The sequence below is a fragment of the Muntiacus reevesi genome, chromosome 13, assembly GCF_963930625.1.
Source record: "Muntiacus reevesi chromosome 13, mMunRee1.1, whole genome shotgun sequence".
NCBI lineage: Eukaryota > Metazoa > Chordata > Mammalia > Artiodactyla > Cervidae > Muntiacus > Muntiacus reevesi.
Window position 1 is genome coordinate 63359076 of NC_089261.1, and position 23212 is coordinate 63382287.

General features: G+C 35.3%; 1 protein-coding gene across 3 annotated transcripts in view; it reads right to left on the minus strand.

Moving 5' to 3' along the window:
• Window positions 1-23212, minus strand: part of LRBA (LPS responsive beige-like anchor protein) — a 719345-nt gene that overhangs the window by 611445 nt on the left and 84688 nt on the right. For all 3 annotated transcript variants that reach the window (XM_065905003.1, XM_065905001.1, XM_065905002.1), the window contains exons 5-12: window positions 20535-20630; window positions 16361-16482; window positions 16146-16272; window positions 15425-15544; window positions 13268-13414; window positions 2350-2547; window positions 2023-2156; window positions 246-354 (exon numbers count right to left, since the gene is read on the minus strand). In XM_065905003.1, coding sequence (XP_065761075.1) covers window positions 246-354; window positions 2023-2156; window positions 2350-2547; window positions 13268-13414; window positions 15425-15544; window positions 16146-16272; window positions 16361-16482; window positions 20535-20630 — 1053 coding nt within the window. The remainder of the gene's footprint in view (window positions 1-245; window positions 355-2022; window positions 2157-2349; window positions 2548-13267; window positions 13415-15424; window positions 15545-16145; window positions 16273-16360; window positions 16483-20534; window positions 20631-23212) is intronic.

Genomic DNA, 23212 nt, shown 5'->3' on the forward strand with positions numbered 1-23212 from the left:
TAAGTTAAAGGGTGTCAATACCAGAAAAAAGTTGGTCCACGAACTATGCTCAAAGTTAAAGATGCTTTGAGATTCAATAAAACAGAGTAGGGGCAAGGTAAAACAGCAACAGGTTGTTTTAATTTATGTAACTTTACATTAACCAAAGAGACACACTTGCAAACAGAATTTCTCAGCTTCTTAGCAGACCAAGTTTCACGGACTGCAAATTAAGAATCAAAAATGTAAAGCATTTCATACTTTACCTTTTCAAGACTATATCCTATTACCAAGAAGCCCTTGCAGGCAAGCATCTGCTCTTGCATAGCAACTGAGTTCTTCAACAACTCCATGATAAAAGCCAGCAAAGTTGAACTAGAATAAGGAAAACAACAACAACAACGGTTTGAAAAACCATGTTCTCTTAAAAAAAATGGGGGGGAGGTGGTTAGATAGATGTAGTCTTTCACTTACCCTTAATAAAAAGTTTCTATTCCAAGGAAACTGATGCTTTACTAAAACTACCTCCAATATTATTCAGGACTAAAATTTTAATGTAAGATTAGGACTTATTACTCAAATATTTAGTTCATATTCTTTCTCACAAATATATTAATAATTACTTTTGAAACAACAGGACAAACATGCACAAAATAGAGAAAAATTAGCAATGTCCAAAAACAAGTAGTAAGATGGCTAATAGAAGTTTATTACTTTGTTGTAAGAAATGGATGTAACTTAGATAAGCAAGTATATTCAATTTTGGAGAGGCAGAGGCCAAACAGATGGAAAAGATATGGAGCAAACAGGCTAGGAAAGAAATCCTCAAACTGGCTTAATCTGAACAGAGGATAGGTACGTAAAAGGGAAGATAAATAAAGATGGGAGCAAACTGAAGTATTCAAATAATAATTTAAGTATTTTCCTCATTATCTGAACAGAAAAATTTAAAGTAGTAAGACTACAGTCATGCTTCCAACCTCATGACTTTCATATCAACATGGAATAGAATAAAGGTCGACTGTTTTGTCCCTCTCACAAGTTTTGAGAGATTCCCACCAGGAAAGGGAGAACAGCCAACCTCCTCCACAAAAGTACATCTATGTTTTAACTGTCAGCAATTCTAATAAAGTTGAAAAGTTAAAAAAAAAATTAACTGAGCTCTGTTACAAAGGTTTCAGACTTGGATGCAAAAAAACTTTATGAAGGAGCAACAGGTCAAGGATAATTTTAATTATTTTAAATGTAGCCAATAAATACTAGCTTTGATACATAATTACTTTTAAAAACAACTCATTTTGTTGCCTAAAAATAATCTGGAAAATTTATTACAACACTAAACATATAAATTGGTGTAGACTTCAAGCTGCATACAAAAGTAGAAATTAGAAAGAGAATTTCAAAAAGGGAGAATACAAAAAACATTAAAATCACTCAATTAATAATTAAACATCATTATTTTATTATAAATAGTTTCACTAGGATATATAGCCATAAAAAATTCATTTCCACATCCTCGCCGACATTTTAATAACTTGTCCTAGAATTCATGTCTCTTCCGTTTTTTACACTGAACACTGAGAGGAGACAAAAGTGCTAAATAAGCAATTTAGTTTGAAAAACCCAATTCACTTATTATTATGTAACATAATCAAACATTTTACATTTCAATGCTACCTGCAATAATAATTAAATTCAATGGTACCTGCAATAATAATTAAATATGGAAAACTCACTGAAAGGAATTACTGCCAAATAACCATTTTAAATATTTTCATTTTAGGTAAAAATATATGCATTTCTGATATTATTACCATGTCTAACTTTATTCAAAACATTATTTTTTTTAGAGCTCCCTCTTTCCAACTGAGAAAGAATTTAAATATTATTAGAATTGAATTTGTAATAACAATTATAATTCACAAATTTCTGTATGTTCTTTATTAACCCTACAACAAATTTACAAGATTGAAAAAAAAACATTGTGTAGCTCAATGATGAGAATAACTCACATCAAATGAAAGAAAAAACAAAAGGACTCACCATACAGTCAAGTCAATTTCATCAGATAAATATTGCTTATAATCCAACTGTGCAAAAAGTGGAAACAGCACTTGTACTCCTCCAATTGAATGCATGGCACTTTGGATAGAATGTGTTAAAACCGCCTTCACATCCTTGTAAAATAGAAGACACAGTAAAGATTCCAATGATTCTTTTCCAAAAACTAAATATATTTTATTAAAAATAAAATATAACAGGAACAATAAAATGTTACAATTCATGTATTTATAATAGAAGCTACCAAATACGCCTCAAGAATACATCAAAATTTACCACTAAAACATTGTTAAATATCATTCCTAGTACCTGGAGCATGAGTGCATGTGGTGAATGAACAAAAATTGAAGGGTTGTCCTTAGGGGATGATTCCAGACAGAGTTGGGCATCTGTGGCACGTGGATTGTACGTGAATGCAATGGCACCAGAGAGTTTGCCATCATACAATAAAAGCTTGTGATGCTCAGCAAGGAACAGGTCACTTTCTGCTTTGAATTTAAATATACCCTAAGAATAAAAAGTAGAATAGTTAAGATACTATGCCACAAAAAGAAAATCTAACTATAAATCACCACAAATATAAAAATTCAAGGAGAATATTGACCATAATATCAATTAAGAGAAGCCCTGCATGTTTAATTACTTCTAAAGTAGTCTGAATTCATTTTAAAGGTATAATGGAAGTCAACTTGACATTAAAACTTTTCATTTTAAAAAAAAATGTAAAATTTAATGTCCTACAAAGCATGTTTTGTTTTTTCCCATTTCTGTCTTTTTTGTTTCTCTTTTTTAATTTTGTTAAAAGAAACATTTAAAATAAAACTTACCATCTTAAATATTTTTCAAGAGTATAGTACAGTTGTTAACTACAGTACACTATTGTATAACAAATCTCTAGAACATTTACATCTTGCTAAATTGAAATTTCCATTGAATAACAACTCATTTCCACTGCCTGCATCCCACCCCCCAACCCCCTAGCAATCATATTCTACTTTCTGGTTCCATGAGCTTGATTACTTTACATGACTCAAACAAAGGAAGTCACAGAGTATTTGTCTTTTTGTGAATGGCATAACATCCTTAAGATTCACCTATGTTGTGACATGTGTCAGAATTTTTTTTCTGTTTAAAGTTGAGTAATATTCCATTGTAAATATCCATCATATTTTCTTCATTCATTCATCCATAGACAATTAGGTTGCTTCAACCTCTTACCTATTGTGTGAATAATGCTGCAATGAACATGGGTCTGCAAACAGCTCTTTCGTATCCTTTCGATTATCTCATACATATTTACGGAAGTAAGATTGCTCAATCAGGGTCTTCCCTGGTGGCTCAATGGTAAAGAATCTGCTTGCCAGTGCAGAAGACTCGGGTTTGGATCCCACACGCTACAGAGCAACTACTAAACCCATTTGCCACAACTATTGAGCCTGTACCATAGAGCCCAGGAACCACAACGACTGAGCCCATGGCCCACAACTAGAGCCCTTGTTTTGCAACAAGAGAAGGCAGCACACTGCAACCAGAGAGCCAGCCCAGCACTCCACAGCTAGAGAAAAGCCCGCGCAGCAATGAAGACCCAGCACAGTCAAAAATAAGTGAACAAAATTTTTTTAAATGATTGCTCAATCATTTTTAACAATAATAAGTCTTTCAATCCATGAACACAAGGTGTCTTGTCACTTATTCATGTCTTAATTCTATCAGCTATGTTTTGCAATTTTCACTGTACAAGTCTTATATCCCCTTGGTTAAGTTTATTCCCAAGTATTCTATTTTATGCTATTATAAATGTCATTACTGTCTTCTTGTCTTTTGGGATTGCTCATTGTTAGTGTATAGAAATGCAACTAATTTTTGTTGTATACAATGTCAGCTGTGGGCTTTTCATATATGGCCTTATCATTTTGAGGGAGTTTCCTTTTACTTGTAATTTGTTGAGTGTTTTTATCATGACAGCATTCAATTTTCAAATGCTTTCTCTGCATCTATTGAGATGATTATGTAGTTTTTGTCCTTCTCTCTGTTAATGTGGTGTACAGCACTGATTTATTCTCATATGTTGAACCAGACTTACATTCCAGTAATAAATCCCCATTGGTCACAGGGTATGATCCTTTTAATGTGCTCTTGAATTTCATTTGCTACTATACTGTTGAGGATTTCTGAATTAATATCAAATAAGTATATGGACATTAATCTGTAGCTTTCTTGTGGTGATTTTTTGGGCTGTGGTTTCAGGCAATGCCGGACTCTAAAAATTAGTTTGGAAGTGTTTCCTCCTCTTTTTATTTTTTGGAAGAGTTGAGGAGAACTGGTGTTATGTCTTCTTTAATGTTTGATAGAATTCTCCAGCAAAGCCAGTTAGTCCCATGCTTTTCCTTATTCAGAGGTTTTTGATTACCACTAATTTCCTTACTAGCTATAATCTATTCAAATTTCTATTTCTTTGGTCTTTGTAGGTTGTATGTTTCTAGGGAACAACTATTAGGTTGACACAAAAGTAACTGCAGTTTCAGACCCGAATTTTAAATGGTTCTTACTAGGATCAAGTGTTAGTTGTACAGCCATGACCGATTCTTTGCGACCCCAAGGGCTCCTCTGGCCACAAAATTCTCCAGGCAAAAATAATGGAGTGGATAGGCACTTCCTTTTCGAGAGGATCTGCCCAAGCCAGGGATCGAACCTGGGTATCCTGCATTGCAGGCAGATTCCTTACTTTCTGAGCCACCAGAAGCCCTATCATAGGCTCAAACACATCTTTATTAATCAAAATAGGAACAATTACAATCAACACTTTTCCAACAAGGAATAACTTTGTTTATTCCTGTAGCATAAAAATCCATGCTTTCGGATCCGATAAACTCTTGGAAAGCATTTTCTGCCTCCTGTCGGTTGGCAAGAGGTCAGCTGAACATGGCAGATGAGCCAAAACTTTGTAGCCCAATTTGTTCAACTTTTGAAGTGTTGGGTGTGCAACATACAGTCAGGCTTTGTCATGGAGGAAAATTGTGAACATTCTGTTGACCAATGCTGACTCTGTAAGTGTTCAAGTTTTCGGTGCAATTCATTGATATGCTGAGCATACTTCTCAGGTGTAATGGTTTCAGCAGGATTCAGAAAGCTGCAGTGGATCAGACAGGCAGCAGACCATCCAACAAAGACCATGACCTTTATTTCTTGCAAGTTTAACTTTGGGAAATACTATGGAGTTTCTTCTTAGTCCAACCACTGAGCTGGTCACTGCCAATTATCAGATAAAATTCACTTTTCATTGCACATCAAAATTCAATGCAGAAATGTTTTGGGAGATTTATAGGATCAATTTTCAAAAAAGAAAAAAAAAACACTGACACAATCCAAATAATTAACTGACTCCTCTGAGTTTACAAAATTAATTTGTGATATAGTATGGGGCAGAAAAAAGTCCAATTAAAACCAGTAATTTACTCTTCGATCCTGTTCAAGGTATAGAGTGTCAACATTAGCAGACAGAAGCCTTGAAAATAAACAACTAAACAAATATTTTACTTGAAATCTTCTGTGAAATTCGGTAGTAAACGATTCCTACTAATAAAACTAAACTAAACTAAATCTAAACAAAAGTAAGTGTTTGACATATGTCAGGAATACCTGTTAACTATATGAAAATAATATGCATACGTAAATACCATTCGATGTGATTAATTACAATAAAAAAAATGCCCTTTCAAAGGACTTAAAGCAATATGGTGCTTCACCAAACGGTAAGAACATACAAAAAAAGCACTCCATCTTTTTTTCCTTGGGAAACAATATTTTCCATCTATAACATATTTACTGAAATCTTTTAAACATTTTTCTACATCTCTGCTATTTTAAACAAGCTTTGAGAAAAATCTAAAACATAGTTACAGAAACCAATAGATTTAAACAGTAATAAATAAGTTCAGTTCAGTCGCCGCATCATGTCCGGTTCTTTCCGACCCCATGGACTGCAGCACTGCCAGGGTTCCAGGCCCATCACCATTTCCCAGAGCTTGGACCAACCTCAAGTTCATCAAGTCAGTGATGCCATCCAACCATCTCATCCTCTGTCGTCCCCTTCTTCTCCTGCCTTCAATCTTTCCCATAATCAGGGTCTTTTCAAATGAGTCAGTTCTTTGCATCAGGTGGCCAAAGTACTGGAGTTTCAGCTTCAACATCAGTCCTTCCAATGAACACCCAGGACTGATCTCCTTTAGGATGGACTGGTTGGACCTCCTTGCAGTCCAAGGGACTCTCAAGAGTCTTCTTCAACACCACAGTTCAAAAGCATCAATTCTTCGGCACTCAGCTTTCTTTAGAGTCCAACTCTCACATCCATACAGGACCACTGGAAAAGCCATAGCCTTGACTAGACGGATCTTTGTTGGCAAAGTAATGTCTCTGCTTTTTAATGTGCTGTCTAGGTTGGTCATAACTTTTCCTCCAAGGAGCAAGCGTCTTTTAATTTCAAGGGTGCAATCACCATCTGCAGTGATTTTGGAGCACAATAAAACAAGCGTGTGCCACTGTTTGCACTGTTTCCCCATCTATTTGCCATGAAGTGATGGGACCAGATGCCATGATCTCAGTTTTCTGAATGTTGAGCTTTAAGCCAGCTTTTTCATTCTCCTCTTTCACTTTCATCAAGAAGTTTCTCAATTCCTCTTCATTTTCTGCCAATAGGGTGGTGTTATCTACATATCTGAGGTTATTGATATTTCTCCCGGCAATCTTGATTCCAACTTATGCTTCATCCAGTCCAGCATTTCTCATGATGTACTATGCATATAAGTTAAATAACCAGGGTGACAATATACAGCCTTGATGTACTCCTTTCCCAAGTTGGAATCAGTCTGTTGTTCCATGTTCTGTTCAAACTGTTGCTTCTTGACCTGCACACAGATTTCTAAGGAGGCAGGTAAGGTAGTCTGGTATTCTCATCTCTTTCAGAATTTTCCATAGTTTGTTGTGATGCACACAGTCAAAGGCCTTGGTGTAGTCAATAAAGCAGAAGTAGATGTTTTTCTGGAACTCTCATGCTTTTTCAATGATCCAACAGATGCTCACAATTTTGTCTCTGGTTCCTCTGCTTTTTCTAAATCCAGCTTGAACATCTGGAAGTTCTAGGTTCATGTACTGTTGAAGCCTGGCTTGGACGATTTTGAACATTAATTTGCTAGCGTGTGAGATGAGTGCAACTGTGCAGTAATTAGAACGTTCTTTGGCATTGCCCTTCTTTGGGATTGGAATGAAGACTGATCTTTTCCAGTCCTGTGGCCACTGCTGACTTTTCCAAATGTGACTGGCATGCTGAGTGCAGCACTTTCACAGCATCATCTTTCAAGATCTGAAATAGCTCAGCAAGAATTCCATCATCTCCACTAGCTTTGTTCATAGTGATGCTTCCTAAGGCCCAGTTGACTTCGCATTCCAGGAGGTCTGGCTCTAGGTGAGTGATCCCATCATCATGGTTATCTTGGTCATTCAGATCTTTTTTGGATAGTTCTGTGTATTCTTGCCACTTCTTAATACCTTCTGCTTCTGTTAGGTCCATACCATTTCTGTACTTTATTGTACTCCTCTTTGCATGAAATGTTCCCTTGGTTTCTCTAATTTTCTTGAGATCTCTAGTCTTTCCCATTCTATTGTTTTCCTCTGTTTCCTTGCAATGATCACTTAGGAAGCCTTTCTTATCTCTCCTTGCTATTCTTTGGAACTCTGCATTCAGGTGGGTACATCTTTTCCTCTTCTCCTTTGCCTTTTGCTTCTCTTCTTTTCTCAGCTATCTGTAAGGCCTCCTCAGACAACCATTTTGCCTTTGCATTTCTTCTTCTTGGGGATGGTTCTGACCATTACCTCCTGTACAATATCACGAACCTCAGTTCATAGTTCTTCAGGTACTCTCTCAGATCTAACCCCTTGAATTTATTTCTCACTTCCACCGTATAATCATAAGGGATCTGACTTAGGTCATACCTGAATGGTCTAGTGGTTTTCCCTATTTTCTTCAATTTAAGTCTGAGTTTTGCAAAAAGGAGATAGCACATACAAGTTTTGAAAATAAACACCTAAACAAACCTTTTATTTTATAAATTCCACATAAAATATAAAATAAATAAGCAAAGAATAATTCTATGATCACCAATTTCTCACTTTATATAATCTTTAAGTATAGTTTTAACAGTATCTGATCATACTAGTAAGGAAACAAATAAGCTGTTAACACAGGATATAACTCAACAAGAATCTGGCATAGGTTATTTAAAATAAGCAGTTATTTCTATACATTTACCACTTAAGGTTCTTTTCTGGGCCTCGGTATTTTCATGAATGAGAAAATAAACTATAACCAAGTAGGATTATCCCAGAGATGCAAGGCTTGTTTAAACTTTGGACAAGCATTGCAATACACTATATTCACAAAAATAAAGAGATTAAGGTTCCAAGCACCATTTATCTCCAATCTTCCCATTACATTAAAATCATGAGGGTCAGAGGCCTACAGGTAGAATAATGTCTTCCCCCAACCTCACCAAAGATGTCCATGTCCTAATCCCTGGAATGTGTGAATGGTGGCTCAGACAGTGAAGAATCTGCCTGTAATGCAGGAGACCTGGCTTCAATCTCTGGGTCAGGAAGATCCCCAGGAGAAGGGAATGGCTATCTACTCCAGTATTCTTGCCTGGAGAATTCCGTGGACAGAGGAGACTGGCAGTCTACAGTCCATGGGGTCTCAAAGAATCGAAAAAGACTCAGCAAGTAATACTAACACATCCTGGTGGGCTTAATGCAATTACAATAGTCCTTTTTTAAAAAGAATACTTTTTTTTTTCTAATATTTATTTATTTATTCGGCTGCTCTGAGTCTTCGTTGCAGCATGCAGGATCTTCAATCTTCATTGTGGCACGCGAGATCTTTAGGTTTAGCATGTAAACTCAGTTGTGGCGTGTGGGATCTAGTTCCCTGATCAGAGACTGAACACCAGGCCCCCTGCATTGGGAGCACGGAGTCTTGGCCCCTGGACCACCAGAGAAGTCTCTACGAGAATCCTCATCAGGAGGAGGCATGAGGGTCAGAGTCAGAGCAGGAGGTATGACTGCAGAAGCAGAGGCGGCAGCGACACCACTGCTGGGAAGGAACACAGGCCAGAACTGTGGACGGCGTCCCGAAGCTAGAAAAGGCAGCAACAGACTGCCCCAGAGGCCCCAGGAGGAACGGCGCCCTGCTGACACCGTGAGGTGAGCCTCACGAGACCCCTTTTCAGGCTTCTGACCTCCAGAGCTATAAGGTGATAAATCTGCTATTTTAAGCCATTAAAAAATAAATAAATAAAATAAAGGACAAAAATAACATGAGCATCTCAGTAGAAGCATAAAAGCATTTAACAAAATCCAAAGACTCTTCATGATAAAACTCTTCATGATTTACCTTCCTTACAGAAACAAAGACCGTCTACAAAAAATTGACAGCTAACATAATTGATAATGAAAGACTGATTGCTTTCTCCCCTAAGATCAGTAAAAAAACAAGATGTCAGCTTTCACCACTTCTTTTTTAATTTTACTGAGGACACTGAAAAGGAGACCCACCTTCTTACACATGCTAAGTGGGCGATATGGTATTGTTATCTATAAACACAATGTTCTACAGCAGACCTCTAGAACTTATTCATCTTGCATAATTAAAATTTGAGAACACTGATAAGCAGTTCCTTTTTTCCCTTCCCCAGCTGTTGGTAACCACCATTCTACTGTTTGCTTCTATGAGTTAGTCTTTATTTCATATAATGAAATCATATAGTATTTGTCCTTCTGTGACTGGTGTATCTCATAGGGCATAATTTCCTCAAGATTCTGTATACTGAGGTTCTAGTCAGGACCACTAAGCAAAGAAAAGAAAGAAAAGATGTCCAGATTTTAAAGAAAAAACTAAAATGATGGCAGTTTGCAACACATAATCATATATAATGAAGCACAAATTCACTTTGATGAAGTCCAATTTGCTAAAAATGTAATACTTTTATACGAAAGCTTAGAAGTAAATTGTGCTTCAAAATCATATACATATATATGTAATCATATATTACTATATAGAAAATGACAAGAAATATAAACACACACACAAAAAAATCAGAGCTAAAAAACTACTACAGCAAAGTTGTCCTATAGAAGATAAATATATGAAAATCTCTTTAGTTACCATACACAAGCAACAAATAATCTGAAAATGAAATTAAGAAATAACTCCATTTGATATAGCACATAAAAAGATAAAATCCTCAATTATGAATTTAACAAAATATATGCAAGACTTCTTCACAGAAAACTGCAAAAAGAAACTGAAAAAGACCCACATCAATGGAATAAAATCCCATATTCATGGATTGGAAGACTTAATATCCTTAAGATGACAAATCTTTTCAAACTGATCTGTAGATTTGACAGTTATCTATCAAAATCCCAGCTACAGTTTTGTACAAACTGACAAGTACATCTTAGATTCATATAGAAATGTAAGATACCAAAAACAGCCAGAACAATCTTGAACAGGAGCAAAATTGGAGAACTCACACTTCCTGATTCTAAAAATGTATTATAAAACCACAGTATTCAAGACTGTACTACTGACCTAAGAATAGACATAGGTCAGTGAAACAGAATCAAGAGTCCACAAATACTTACATTTATGACCAACTGATTTTTGATGAAGCTGTCAAGAAATACAATAAGGAAAGAGTATTCTTTTCAGCAAATGATGCTGAGACATCTAGAAATGCAAATGCAAAGGAATAAAGTTGCTCCAAATACAGAAATTAACTCAAAATGAATCAAAAACTTAAATGTAGGAGCTAAAAATTTAATGCTTTTGTATGAAAACTTAGGAGTAAATCTTCATGAACTTGAATTAGGAAATAGGTTTTCAGATATGACACCAAAGCACAAATAATAAGACAAAATACAGACAAACTGGATTTCATCAAAGTGAAACTGTGCTTCAAAGAAAAACAACAGGGAAGTGGCTAGACAAGCCACAGAATGGGAGACAACACTGGCAAATCATTAATCTGCCAGTGTATTTGTTTCTAAAATATATTTTTAAAACTCTAAAAACTGAGACTAAGGAAAAGAGAAATGTGGATTCTTGTTCAATGAATACAGAGTTTCAGTTTTACAGATTGAAGAGTTCTGCAGCTAGGTTGCACAATGTAAAACTACTTAACACTAGGCCTAAGACTTAAAGTGGTAAGTTTCATGTGTATTTTACCACAATTAAATATTTTTTTAAAAACCTCTTAAAACTTGAGAAATAAAAAGGCAGCTCAGTTTTTAAAAGGGCAAAGGATGTGAATAAACATTTCTCAAAATAAGACATAGAGTAGCATATAAGCACACAAAAATACATTCAACATAATTAGTCATGAGCAAACAGCAAATCAAAACCAAACCACAATGGGACAGCATTTCAAACTCACTAAAATGGCTTTAAGAGTCAGATAATAACAGTTGTTGGAGAGAATATGATGAAATCAAAATCCTCATACATAGCTAAGAGAATGTAAAATCATGTGGCCATGTTGGAAAGCAGTCTAAAAGTTTCTCAAAGTTAAATGTAGAGTTACCAAGTCCACTCTAGGACCAAACCCAAGAAAAATAAAAACGTGTGTGCACATAAAAGCTCGTACAGAAGGGTTCACAGCAGCATTATTCATAACAGTCAAAAGATGGACACAGTCCAATGTCCATCAACTAACAAATGAATAAACAAAATGTGATACACCTACACAATATAATTTATGGAAAAAAAGGAATGAAATACTAATGCATCCTACAACATGGGTAGACCTCCCAGACCTGTCTCTTCTAGGCTTCTCTCCTCTTCTCTTTATTCCCCTCATAATGTCTTTTATCTTTCACTCTCTTCCCTTCCTAGTCTGCAGAGCAATTTAAGTATATCCAAGATGGGGAAGGAAAAAGACCAACATGTCACTGATATCTACCCTTATTACAAGATGGAAAGACATAAAGGGATTCATTTTTGATTAAAAAAATTTAGTCACAAAGCCACTCATTGGGAAAAAAAGCAAAATACATAAAAATGGAAAGAACATTTAAAAAAAACAAAAAAAAAAACCAACAACAAACCAATAGTAGAAATAAGTGAAACACTAAATCATAGACCTGACAAAACATGGTCCACTGGAGAAGGGAATGGTAAACCAATTCAGTATTCTGCCTTGAGAATCCCATGAACAGTATGAAAAGGCAAAAAGATACGACACTGAAAGATGAACTCCCCAGGTCGGTAGGTGCCAAATATGCTACTGGAGATCAGTGGAGAAGTAACTCCAGAAAGAATGAAGAGACGGAGACAAAGCAAAAACAACACCCAGCTGTGGATGTGACTGGTGATGGAAGCAAGGTCCGATGCTGTACAGAGCAATATTGCATAGGAACCTGGAATGTTAGGTCCATGAATCAAGGCAAATTGGAAGTGGTCAAACAGGAGATGGCAAGAGTGAACATGGACATTCTAGGAATCAGCGAACTAAAATGAACTGGAATGGGCGAATTTAATTCAGATGATTATATCTACTATTGTGAGCAACAATCCCTTAGAAGAAATGGAGTAGCCCTCACAGTCAGCAAGAGTCCAAAATGCAGTACTTCCGTGCAGTCTCAAAAATGACAATGATCTCTGTTCATTTCCAAAGCAAACCATTCACTATCACAGTAATCCAAGTCTATGCCCCGACCAGTAATGCTGAAGAAGCTGAAGTTGAACGGTTCTACAAGACCTACAATACCTTCTAGAACTAACACCCAAAAAAGATGCCCTTTTCATCATAGAAGACTGGAATGCAAAAATAGGAAGTCAAGAGATACCTGGAGTAACAGAGAAATTTGGCCTTGCTTTTTATCACAGCAACTATTAAAAACTTAGCGCTTCAAAAATATGGTAACAACAAAGGAAATGCAGCATAAGCTAAAGTTGAAACTGAGCTAGTAGTCTGCACAGTGCCCCATATATAGCAAGGATATTATGCTTCCCGTAAAACGTTAAAATGTGCTTTGGACTCCTGAGATTTCCTTATGGTACCCTTGGTTGTTCTCACATACAGTTTATTAATCCTCGTTGTAAGCTGCCACATGCATCACTCATCTATAAATCAAGCTCAACTAACACTGATTAAGCAGTGAACATCAAGTAAAGTACCTTATATCCCAGGCCCAACTGATAAATAGCAAAAATCTGAGCGGCGTTAAGAGCTTCACTGAAAAGGTAAACTGCAGTCATCTGACCACAGAATACCCTGTTAGCATCTGCTGTTTCTGATGAGCCCAGGAAACACTTGTCAAAGGTCTGTGAAAGAAAACAGAAAATTTTATTAGAGAAAAAACAAAAAAAAATTGTCTCCTCCAGAATTAATAACAACCTATACTAGTATAAATGTTTTGTCCTTTCTAAAATATAATCTGATTAGATTAAAATTTCATTTAACATTTCACTTAATTCATTTCCATTTGGTGTAGAGATCAGGAAAGACATCACAGAAAAAAAGACAAGTTCTCCAAAGTACAACAGACAAAACTTGATGACAAAATGGATGTAGGAAATGGAGTCAGAAAAATCATCATGGACTCTGCAGGTTCATACTTGGTCAACCAAAGAACCAGACAGAAGAGCAGGCTTTGGAGCAACCAGCGAAATCAGGATCTAACTTTGAGCCATGAAATGAATGTCTCTTTTCTGTAAACTGATATGGGTGAAGAGGCAATTGCCAACACGGTTCCCTATGGTTAGAAGCTAAGACTATAAAGATGGTTTTTGTAGACACCCAGATACAAATAATGGGTTAAGTCATGGGAGTAGATGCAATCTCTCAAAAGGAACGTGTAAATTCAGAAAAACAGGTGTATGCTCTTCTTATTTACATAAAAAATTTCTTATTAACATCCAGGTTACAGAGATCACACATATCTTTACATCTATACAATAAGAAGGAAAAGAAATAACTTGATATCTATCTAAAAGGATTTTATACCATGAAACTATTAGGAAGGCTGTTGAAAATATGTGTATGTTGACATTAAGGAATATAAAAAGTTTTTAACACTTGGATAATGAAGACAAACCACCTAGATCAAATAACTGATTCCCATGCTGCTGATTTTGGCAAATTCCCTTAACCTCTCTGTGCTCAGTTTCACCTGCAAAGATTACAATAGGACTTATCTTGCAAGGTTATAGAAAGTAAAATAAAGGTATTTATTACAATGGCTGCAATGCTCAGCAAAGATTAATGTAAGGGAAAAAAAAAACAGGTTGAAAGGCAATATACATATTTGATTTCTAATTTTAAAAAAATTAAGAGTTAACACTTATGAGCTCTTATTCTCTATAAGTCACTCTTCTAATGGATTTCTGAACAGCAGCTCATTTAATTGATATTCTGAGATAGGTACTATTTTACACCCTATTTAGGTGGAGCAAAGGGCTTCCCATGGGCACAGCAATAATCACCTGCAACACAGGAGTTGCAGGAGACATGGGTTCAATACCTGGGTTGGGAAGATCCCCTAGAATAGGAAATGGCAACCCATTCCAGTATTCTTGCCTGGAAAATTCCATGGACAGAGGAGCCTGTGTAGGCAGGCTACAGTTCAGGGGGTCGCAAAAAATCAGACAGAACTGAGCGACTGAACACACTCACACAAAAGAGAAAACTTAGGCCTAATAAATTAAGTCATATAATCAGGAAGGGATTCAAACCTAAGTCTAACAACCCAAGCTCTTAAGGTTAGCATTTCAAAATATGTAAATATGGGTAGATTAGGATAATAGGAGTTAATGGTGAATGGGTGTTACAAGTTTGTATTCATTTTCCTGATCTGTAATTTTTCAAGGTTTCTATTAAAAATGTAAAGTGGGAGGCAGGGAGAACATTTTGAATATAATTCTAACCTATGGATCTCTTTTTGAATCTTGAAAATATTATTTAAAAAAATAGTTATCTATAGCAGCTATGAATTAAATGGAAAATTTGTAAGCTGACTTCACCTAACTCATTCATAAAAATGACCAGAACCCTGCAGTAAAGCTCCGAGGTTTAATTTGATCAATGGACCAATGACACAAGTACTCTGAGGATATACTCACTGTTACCTACGAATCGTTGCCTCTACCCTATCCAGAAGTTTATAACAAGGACTGAGTAATATCTGATGTGACACATTAGCACATTTCCACTCTCTTAATAAACTGTTAGCCAAACTACAATTATAAAAAATCCACCACTGCAGTGTTATAAAATTTATATTCAATGTAAAATATATTTTTCTTATTTCAATGTCGCTTTCTCAAACTACTTACATCACTCGTGTTGACAAACCATGTTATCTCTCCATAGGAAGCAAGTTCACCGTTCACATAACATCGAAGCTCACTGTTCTTCCACCGGTTATAAATGTGCACTATAGTTACCATATACCACTGGATAAGCAAAACAGTTTAAAAAAAAATAAAGATAATGATGTTTCCAACAATTCAACCACATTGATAAAAACAAGCAAAATTCAAATGCTAAATTACAGTGAAATCTAAAAGTAAAATAAGACTACTTTTATTAAATTAAATATTCTACCCCTGGAACAATATTGATTCAAGGGAATGCTCTCAACAAATAATGGCTTACCCATGAAATTATTTTTCTAACTTTTCATTATGAAAATTTTTCAAAGGTAAAAAGTTTAATAGAAACTCTCTCACCATCCCACAACTGTCAACATTTTGTCATATTTATCTATTTACTGATCTACATATAGATGTTCGTTTTGTTAATAAACCATTCATTAACTTCTGAATTTTAAGGTAGAAAAGCAAATACATATTTTTCCACTTGTATTTCCCTGTAAACTCTAGAAATAGCTAAATATTCACTCTTTTCATTGTCCAAATCCAGAGAGGTTAACAACTGTCCAGCAATTTACACCTCATTTTCTGAACCAGCTTAAGAACAGAGTTATGATCTACCACAGCATTCTGAAGGTTAGAACAGTTGGTAACATAACTATGACACAGTAAGATCACATACCTTTTGTGGCTTGAAATCAAATTTCACACAGTGTTGAAAGCCTTTTCCTTTTGACTTTATTGATGTTATAATTAAACATCCCCCAACAAAGTGAGCAGAATAACCAAGACCTTTACTGGTTCTGAAACTATAAAAAATAAGTTTTCATTTCATCTCCAAACATTCTTCTCATTTTTCAAAATAAAGTAACAACACTAAGTTACAGAAATACATACCAATACAAATATGGTTTATCTTTATCCACATTGATGTTATTTACAGGATCCATTCTAAGCCAGGTATGAAATGTAAAACCATTCTGGTATGGCCATTTGGCTATAGGAGGTAATGCAATAGCCTAAAGGGAAAAAATTTGAGTTAGTGACTCACAATGAAAAATTCTGTTACTGAAATCATGAAAATGAGACCTTACATGCTACATATATTTCTACTATATATTAGTCTACATCATGATCAAAGTACGCAGAAGTAGTCTCTTTATCTGAAAGATTTTCACTAACTTCTAAATTATTCAAAATACATATTAATGATGTTAATTTAGTTAAACAGAAACATTCCAAGTGATCTGCTTGACACACTAATCTTACTGCTTCATTTCTTACAATGAACATATGCAAAGAGATTCCAATTAGAAGAGATAGGTAGTGATATCAAAGGAAATTTGTTGCTGAAATGTTAAATAAGGTAGTAGAGAAAGATGGAGAAGGAAAGAAAATAGTTAAGGAAAAAGCCTAGAATGTAATTTTTTAACAGCAAATACAAAGCTGAAGAGGATTCATTCATAACATTTTTTATAACATTTTAAAGTTATATTCAAAAGTCACTGTATAGGTGATTTTACCACTTGGCTTAAAATTTTATTTAAAAACTCACAGCACATAATGCAAGGACCCTAATATCTCCAAAACAAACTTGAAAAAGAAGAACAAAGTTGGAGGATCCAGATCACCAATTTTTTAAATTTATTTTTTTAATTGGTGGAAAACTGCTTTACAATATTATGTTGGTTTCTGCCAATCAGTCATAACTAGAAATACATCCCTCCCCTCCCCCATTTCACCCCTCTAAGTCATCCCAGAGTGCTAGGCTGGTCTCCCTGTGTTATTCAGCAACTTCCCACTAACTACAGTTGTACGATGGAACATTACTCAGTCATAAAAAAGGAATGAATTTGAGTCATTTGTACTGAGCTTAAAGAACACATCGTCTCTTAAACAGAGTAAAGAAAGTCAGAAAGAGAAAAAGAAGTATAGTAAATTAACACATACACGTGGAATCTAGAAAAATGGTACTGATGAACATAGTACAGAATGGACTTGTGAACACAGCAGGGGAAGATGAGGGTGGGACTGATTAAGAAAACAGCACTGACATATCTACACTATCATGTAAAGTAAATAGTGGGAAGTTGCTAAATAACACAGACTACCAAATTAAAACCTACAATGCAAAGATACAGTACTGAAAGTTGTGGGGTACTGGCATAGTGATAAGATCAACGGAGTAGAAAGGAGAGCCCATAAATAAGCCCTTATATTTGTGGTCTTGATTTTTAACAAGAGTATCTAGATAGTTCAATGAACAAACGCACTGAGAAAACTCTTATTTACAAGTAAGAGTATGAAGTTGACCACTTCCTTACATGATACACAAAATATTAACCCCAGATCAATCCTGTGAAATGTAAAAGCTGAAACCAAAAAACTTTTATGAGGAAAAATAGGAGTAATCTTCATGACCCTGAGATAGATAAACTCTTCTTAATTATGCACAAGAGAAAAAAATACATACACTAGACTTCATTAAAATTAAAAACTTTTGTGTTTTAAAGGATACTATCAAGAAAGTGACAGCCCGAGAATGGGAGAAAATATCTGAAAATTATTTATCTGATGAGAAACTTATATCCAGAAGAATATACAGAGGATTCTCACAAATCCAATAGTAAATAAATACAGTTTTTCAGTGGGCAAAATATCTGAATGGACACACCTCCAAAGAACATACACAAGCAGACAGTAAGAACATGAAATGATGCTCAGCATCATCAGTCATTAAGGAAATGCAAATCAAAATCGCAGTAAGATGTTAGTTAACATGACTAGGATGGCTGTAATCAAAAAGACGGACATTAACAAGTGTTGGTAAGCAAGTGGAGAAACCAGAAACCTCCTAAACTGATGATGAGATTATAAAATAAATATAGTCACTTTGGAAAAACAATATGGGAGTACCTCAAATGGTTTGAACATAAGACAATATGACTCAGCAGTTCTACTACTTCATTTCCAAGAGAAATGAAAACACATGTCTATATAAAAACTTGCAAATAAAAGCCCATAGAGCATTTCCAAAAAGCAGAATGCAAATATCCACTAATTAAAGAATAATTAGGTGGGACGGGGAGGGAGATGGGAGGGAGATTCAAACTGGAGGGGAAACATGTATACCTATGGCTGATTCATGCTGAGGTTTGACAGAAAACAACAAAATTCTGTAAAGCAATTATCCTTCAACTAAAAAAGTACACTTAAAAAATAATTAAACAAAATGTGGTATATTCTTATATTAGAATATTAGTCAATAAAAGGAATGAAGCACTGATACATACTACAACATTAATGGATCTTAAAAACAGTAGTGTTAAGTACAAAAAGCCAATCACAAAATTCCAGACATCATATAATTCCATTTGCATGAATTGCCCAAAATAGACAAATTCAAAGAAACAAAAAGTAGAACAGTGGTTGCCCAGGCGAGGGAGTCTGGAGTGAGATGTGCAGTGACTGCTCACGAGTGCAGGGCTTCTTCTGACGGTAACGAGAATGTTCTAAAATTGATTGTAATAATGGCTGCACAAATGGATGAACACAACTATTCACTGTATATACACTTTAAATGACAGAAATGTATGATATGGGTAATTGTAACTCAATAAAGCTGTTAAAAAATAGATCCTACGAAAAGCTTTTCTTGTTATAACACTTTACATATGTATTTAGGTAGACATGAAATATACAAATTTTTTATAAGATATTTCATAAAACATGAAAAACACCATAGAGCCAAATTTATTTAATAACACTATTGAGACTTCAAAAGACTGATTTAAAATGAATGTTGTATTAAGGAAAAAAACAATACATACTCTTTGTATACATATGTTCTCTCTCAATCAAACATGAGAGTAGAGGATGTGAAAGCTTGGTAAAAATAATTTACCCATGAATAACTTCCCTTTAAAAGCTATGTTTAAGGTGAAATAAAATGAGTCAATGAATAAATTTAAAACATCTATTCTCTGAAAACTCCAAAAGCTGTGTAGTTCAACTGGCCAAATTTCAAGATACATACAACAAAATGTAACAAACATGTAACAATCTCAAAGAAATACAAATAATAAAGTTAAAACATGCATTAAGAAAGGTTTCTCTAATAAGAATACTTTTATCTCATAAGAATACTTTTTTATGCTGGGAGACAAATGATAAACTCAATGCCAAGTGAGCAAAACTATTCTGAAAAGCTTCAAATCTAAAATAGCTATTAAGGAAAAATTAGAAAGAAAAAATAACATGAGCAATGAAATCTTCCAAAGAAAACTGTACAATGTTTGGGCAACACTCAAATATCATAAATGTTCTTTTAAAACATGCCCTTCTTTCTGCAGATATTGCCTGGCTACATAGACGCCAAAAAAGGCAGGATATTATGAGAACAAAGATAAAAAATGAATAAAAGATAACTTCAAAATACTTGCTTATAACAGGCAGACCAATGTAATAAAGAGGATGCAAAAAAGCTTCCAAAAATAACACATATACATTATATGATGTAATCATGTAATACTTTGAAACATTACAGATATTACTGCCATACATTAACTGTCTTACTTGTAAACTGACTAACAGTTTATAAGAATGCTGAGATTGATACAATCTGGAAACTCACAAGTCAGAAAAACTTGCCTAGAAAGTTTCTCAGAGTTACTCTCAACTTACACATCAGGTGCAAAAGAAACAGAAATCAGGAAATATAACACTAAAGAAAGATAAAAGTGAAACTGCTATACATAAATTTCTATTTCAGAATGCAGAGAAAAAAATTCATAAGAAAACATGGCTTATGTTGAAAACAATGGAGTTTTTATTCCATTGAGACCGCAAGGGGTGAATGGGCAGCTTTCTTAACTTCTTAAAGCCTCTATTTCTTCACCTCAAAAACAGCCAGGAAAAAGGAACAGGCAATATGGTTTTAAGGACTGAGTCAGGTTGTGCAAAGAGGTTTTCACCCAACACAGGACCTGTCAAGAGTGCTTACAAGTAAGGCCATACTTGCAGGAGGCAAAGGAAAGAACTTCAGATGACTTCCTCATGAAGATCTACTTACGGCAGCACTCTTTCCCGGAAAGTTGAAAAAGGCATCAGGACCATACTTCTGCGGCATGTGCTTTAACACAGAGAGCAACTTCCCAGCATGCGGAGGCTGTGAAAATAACCAGCAATTCATTAACCACATTACTCACCACAGAACAAAGATATATACTTTTAACATAGACATACTTGAATATACCACAATGTAATAACTCCATAAGCTAAAAAAGCATATATAATATCCAAAAAAGGTTATTCTCAACTATCTTAAAGAAATAAACAGTGCACTCTATGCCACTGTCCTGTGGGAGGTGCTAGATAAATATGAGCTGGTAGCATCTGACACAAAGCTCTTACAGGCTGCAGCAAAAACGACCTTTTAAAATTACAAACTACATCATCCCCTTTTCAAAACCTCTCACCCCTTTTTAAAACACTTTCTAATCTCACCAAAAAATAATGCTTATCAAGTCCCACTGTTAAAGGCATTTTAAAAACAGTAAAATATTTTAGCCTCATAACCACACTAGGGGTTATCATCATCCCATTTTACAAAGGAGGAATTTGAGGCAGAGGAACATATCCAAGGTCATACGGTAGTAAGTGGGATGAGCAATCAATCTCATTCCAGACTCCAAGCTTTTAATCACTACACTTTCCACTTTATACATCTCTCCAGTAGCTTTCCACTGCCTTTAAAAAAAAAAAAGACCAGACTCCTTAACATGGCCCAAAAGATGCTTAACTGCACTCCACCTATAATGGCTTTTACCCATAACAGAGCCTGAGCACAAACTATTCTCCTTAAAACGTTCTCTCTAGGACTATTCCCCACTCCCAGCCGTCCCCTGCCTTAACTAAATAAATCTCATCCATCCTTTAAGATCATCTTAACGGGCCACTTCCCAGGGCAGTCTTTCCTGACCTCTGAAAACAGATCAAATCTTCCTACCACATTTCATTCTACAACATGTTTCTACTATGGAGCATGCATAAAAGTTGTAACATCACATTTGTTTGATTAATGACTCTTTGATCCACAAGTCTCCGCTAATACATTCAACAACCAACAGCTAAAACAAAAACATGTATTTACATTAACAAGGAAAAGCAAAGGACAACAAGATAGTAATTTAAATCAGTTTGCAAGCAAATAGAATAATGTGTAGTGCATGCCTCTTAAAAGTTGAAAGTTTAAAACACTGTCAAACTACAAATGAAATCACAGTCTTGCCTTCATCTTATCTGGGAGCTGCTCTAAATTATCATGAATATTATGTCTAGGGGCTTCCCTGGTGGCCCAGTGGTAAAGAATCTGCCTGCCAATGCAGAAGACATGGGCTTGATCCCTGCTCTGGGCAGAGGCCACAGGCCACAGAGCAGCTAGGCCCGTGCACCACCGAGTCCACGCACCACAACTACTGAAGCCCAAACACCCGAGAGCCTGGGCTCCCCAGCCTGAGAAGCCTGCTCGCCACAAGCAGGACGCAGCCCCTGCTCGCCACAACTAGGTAAAACCCCGAACAGCAGCAAAGACCCACCCAGGTAGCCAAAAAAAACCTAACTAAAAGAGTTTGGTAATCTTTCACATAAATGTTAACTGGCAAGTGACATTGTTAAGCTTGATCGAGAAATTTTCAATTACCCACACTGTTCCATTATAAAAGTGTAATAAATTACTATAATCACATTGTTTTAACTAAATTCTAAAATAAAATTACCAAAAATAATCTACAGTCAAAAATAAAAATATGATATTGTAACATTTTCATCTACAGAAATCATTCCTCAAATTTTCCTTTTTTATCAACCAATTAAAAAGAACACAAGAATAGCACGTTACTCCACGGATGCTGCTAGGGGGCTGTATACTAGGAAAACCTCCCAGAAAATAATTTAGTGTTCATATTTCAAGAATATCTCTAAACACTGATACACTAGTTCCATACGTAAAAATCTATGCTTAAATAATAGTCAAAAAGGCAGACACACAGTTAAATATAGGGATTTTTCACTGCATTGATGTGATATCAAAGCTACATATTAACTAAGCAAAGCCCTGCTCTTGTTTGATTAATACTTCATTACTTTTTTCCCTCTATCCCCTATAATTATACTCTTAACCTCAACATGTTTAATCTGTTTTTTAATATTTATTTACTTGACTGAATCAGGCATCATGTAGGATCTTTGAATGTAAGATTTTCCGTAATAGTTGCAGTGCACAGGACTAGCTGCTCTTTAGAATGTGGGATCCCAACATCGCAAGGAGGGAAGTCCTGCTTAATCTTTTTATACGTCGACCTTCAAAAATGTGTACCTGTGTGATTATACTTAAAATTTAAAAGCTGTTTGGTTATATATATAAGATAATAAATGTCTAACCCAACATCTTTTAAGTATAATCTGTACTTAAGTTTTATGTATAATTCTGAAACAGATGGGAATATCAGACCACCTGACCTGGTTCTTGAGAAATCTATATGAAGGTCAGGAAGCAACAGTCAGAACTGGACATGGAACAACAGACTGGTTCCAAATAGGAAAAGCAGTATGTCAAGGTTGTATATTATCACCCTGCTTATTTAACTTATATGCAGAGTACATCATGAGAAATGCTGGGTTGGATGAAGCACAAGCTGGAATCAAGACAGCCGGGAGAAATGTCAATAACCTCAGATATGCACATGACAC